Source organism: Penaeus vannamei, chromosome 33 (assembly GCF_042767895.1).
Source record: "Penaeus vannamei isolate JL-2024 chromosome 33, ASM4276789v1, whole genome shotgun sequence".
NCBI classification, from domain to species: Eukaryota; Metazoa; Arthropoda; class Malacostraca; order Decapoda; family Penaeidae; genus Penaeus; species Penaeus vannamei.
Window position 1 is genome coordinate 23,550,286 of NC_091581.1, and position 2,500 is coordinate 23,552,785.

At 42.9% G+C, this 2,500-nt stretch overlaps 1 protein-coding gene across 1 annotated transcript in view; it reads left to right on the forward strand.

Annotated features, from left to right (window-relative positions):
* Positions 1-2,500, forward strand: part of LOC113808947 (actin, cytoplasmic A3a-like) — a 19,038-nt gene that overhangs the window by 10,012 nt on the left and 6,526 nt on the right. Inside the window, exon 3 of the mRNA XM_070145164.1 lies at positions 1,978-2,193. Within this exon, the coding sequence (XP_070001265.1) occupies positions 1,978-2,193 (216 nt within the window). The remainder of the gene's footprint in view (positions 1-1,977; positions 2,194-2,500) is intronic.

Sequence of the window (2,500 nt, forward strand, 5' to 3'; positions counted from 1 at the left end):
ACGAAAGATAATGCGCTGCAGGTCGTTAACTCAAGGTTTATTATCACGATGAAGGATCAAGATATTAATGAAGACTTGATCTATGTTGGTAGCCGCGAGGGGCCGTGAATATAAAAGAGGAAAATTTGAAAATAAATATGAACGATAGCGACTTAATCGTGAAAACTCTAAGGTAATTATTCACCGTGTTTCAAATATGTAACTTCAAATCATCTGATGTCTCGGAAGATATATTGATGTTGTATCCTAAATTTGGAATGTAGTATCACACATATCAAATGTAACAATGCCTTTCCAAGCCCAAGCCCTATGCCGGCTTGGTAGATGAGTAGATAAATCACTGTGCGATTGTTCTTTTTTTAATGATATAGTGCAGATCGTGATAATGTCATAGTCTGTGCAGTTCGCCAGGGTGGTAAATAAAGGATTTAACTAAAGAAAAAAAAGTTCAAATATCCAGAATTACGGGCGAAAAAAGCGTGCAATATTTTGGCTTTCAACAGTTCTTATCGTTGAAAATATTCAAAATACCTTTATGAAATAAACTGGAGAATTCCCATCGCTGTAATTCGCTAAAGGGCTACAGAAGTAATATGTTTGTGTTTATAGTTTGAGAGTCCTTTCTCCTTTACATTTCTGTCACATGAGGGAACACATATATTTAAGTATATATCACTCGAGTCCGTCAAACGTATATTATTTATGTGTAAATAGAAAAAAAAAAAAAACAATATAATGATCACGATAAAGTACACAAAATCTTAAAAAAAAACAATTATACAAGCCTCTGTTGCAATTTCTCTCTCGCTTATTTCACGTCGGTTCCGCCCCCCTCGCGCAGGCTGAGTTGGCTCCGTTCCCCTCGGCTGTGTTATGGTTTTCATCAGCGGCCCAGCATCCGTGGCTCCCCCACATGGCAAGGGCGGCAGTGGAGGTCCCCTCGACGAAGGGAAGAGGGGAGAGAGGGTTCCAGTCACGGCGAAGGTGCACGTCATGGCGCTTAAATAATTTAGTTCAGTGTTTGCCAAGTGTCAACATGCTTTCGGCTGCCACGCTAATACTCATATCTGCTCTCCATTGCTTGTTGAGCTGTTCCTTTTTTTTCTTTCTTTCTTTTTTGTTTCCCCCCTCAGCCGATCCGGGAATGATCATGTCAGGGTAATGATTTCTCCATTATAACACATTCGATATTTGCTCAAGAGCTAATAATAGCATCTGGCTGAAACAGTCAGGGGAATTTAATAGCTCTATGTTGAATCTCGATCCCATGTAAGCTCCACGGTTGGACGACTCGAATCCCCGCTATTGAAATACTTTCGAAAAAGGGATTTCCCTTACCTGCATGTTTGCTTGAGACGCGGATTTACCAGGATCAGAGGACACTCAGTAATTTCATGACCTGGATTATTTGGCTCCCATGCACGTTCGTGAAATATTAAATGCTAAATATTGGCATAGTCAGCTCAGAAAGCAGTGGCAGCCACCGAGAGACGCTCACTTTATTCAGCCGAGCATGTGAGTGCTGCACACGTGTGTGCGTGTATATATGTGTGTTAGTGTGTGTATGTGTGTGTATGCGTGTATGTATGTGTGTGTGTGTGTGTGTATTAGCTACAAAGCAAAAACTTAATAAGAAAACATTAAAGATAGATTAATATAAATACATTAACGCAAGCACAGATAATATGAAAGACACCAGCAGTAAGAAAAAAAAAAAAAAATGACGTTTCGAATCCATCGTCGTTTCCTCTTCGAGCAGAGCAATTTTTCTTTGTTTGTCCTTTGTCCAAGAAAGGCATCCCATTTTAATCGAAACATTCTCATTTTTATCATTCTGTTCATTGACTGTTTATTGTTTTACTCTAGGCGCCTGATTTCTTCCTGTGTCATTTTGCTCATCCTGTGAGTGGCAAAGCCCGCCCTCTCGTTACTTACCAAAAACAAATGATCTAACTCCCAGCCTCCATCTTCCCCCAGGGCATCATGGTGGGCATGGGGCAGAAGGATTCGTACGTGGGGGACGAAGCCCAGAGCAAGCGGGGCGTCCTGACGGTGAAATACCCCATCGAGCACGGCATCGTCACCAACTGGGATGACATGGAGAAGATTTGGCATCACACCTTCTACAACGAACTCAGGGTCAATCCCGAGGACAGGGCCGTCTTGCTCACCGAGGCACCGCTCAACCCTAAGGTGGGTGGAGGGTGATTGTGTGTGTGTGGGGGGGCGTGTTTGTGTGTGTGAGGGGGCGTGTTTGTTGTGGAGGGGGAAGCGTGTTTGTGTATGGGGGCGGGGGGGGGCGTGTGTGTGTGTGGGGGGCGTGTGTGTGTGTGTGTGTGTGTGTGTGTGTGTGAGGGGGTTATGTGTGTATGTGTGTGTTGAAGGTGTTTGTGTGTGTGTGTATGTGTGTCGTTATGAACCGTCTTCATTGTAGAAAAGGTAAGAATGAAAATATCTTCACAGTGCGAGTTGTATTTCACTATATCTTCTTCAGAAATAC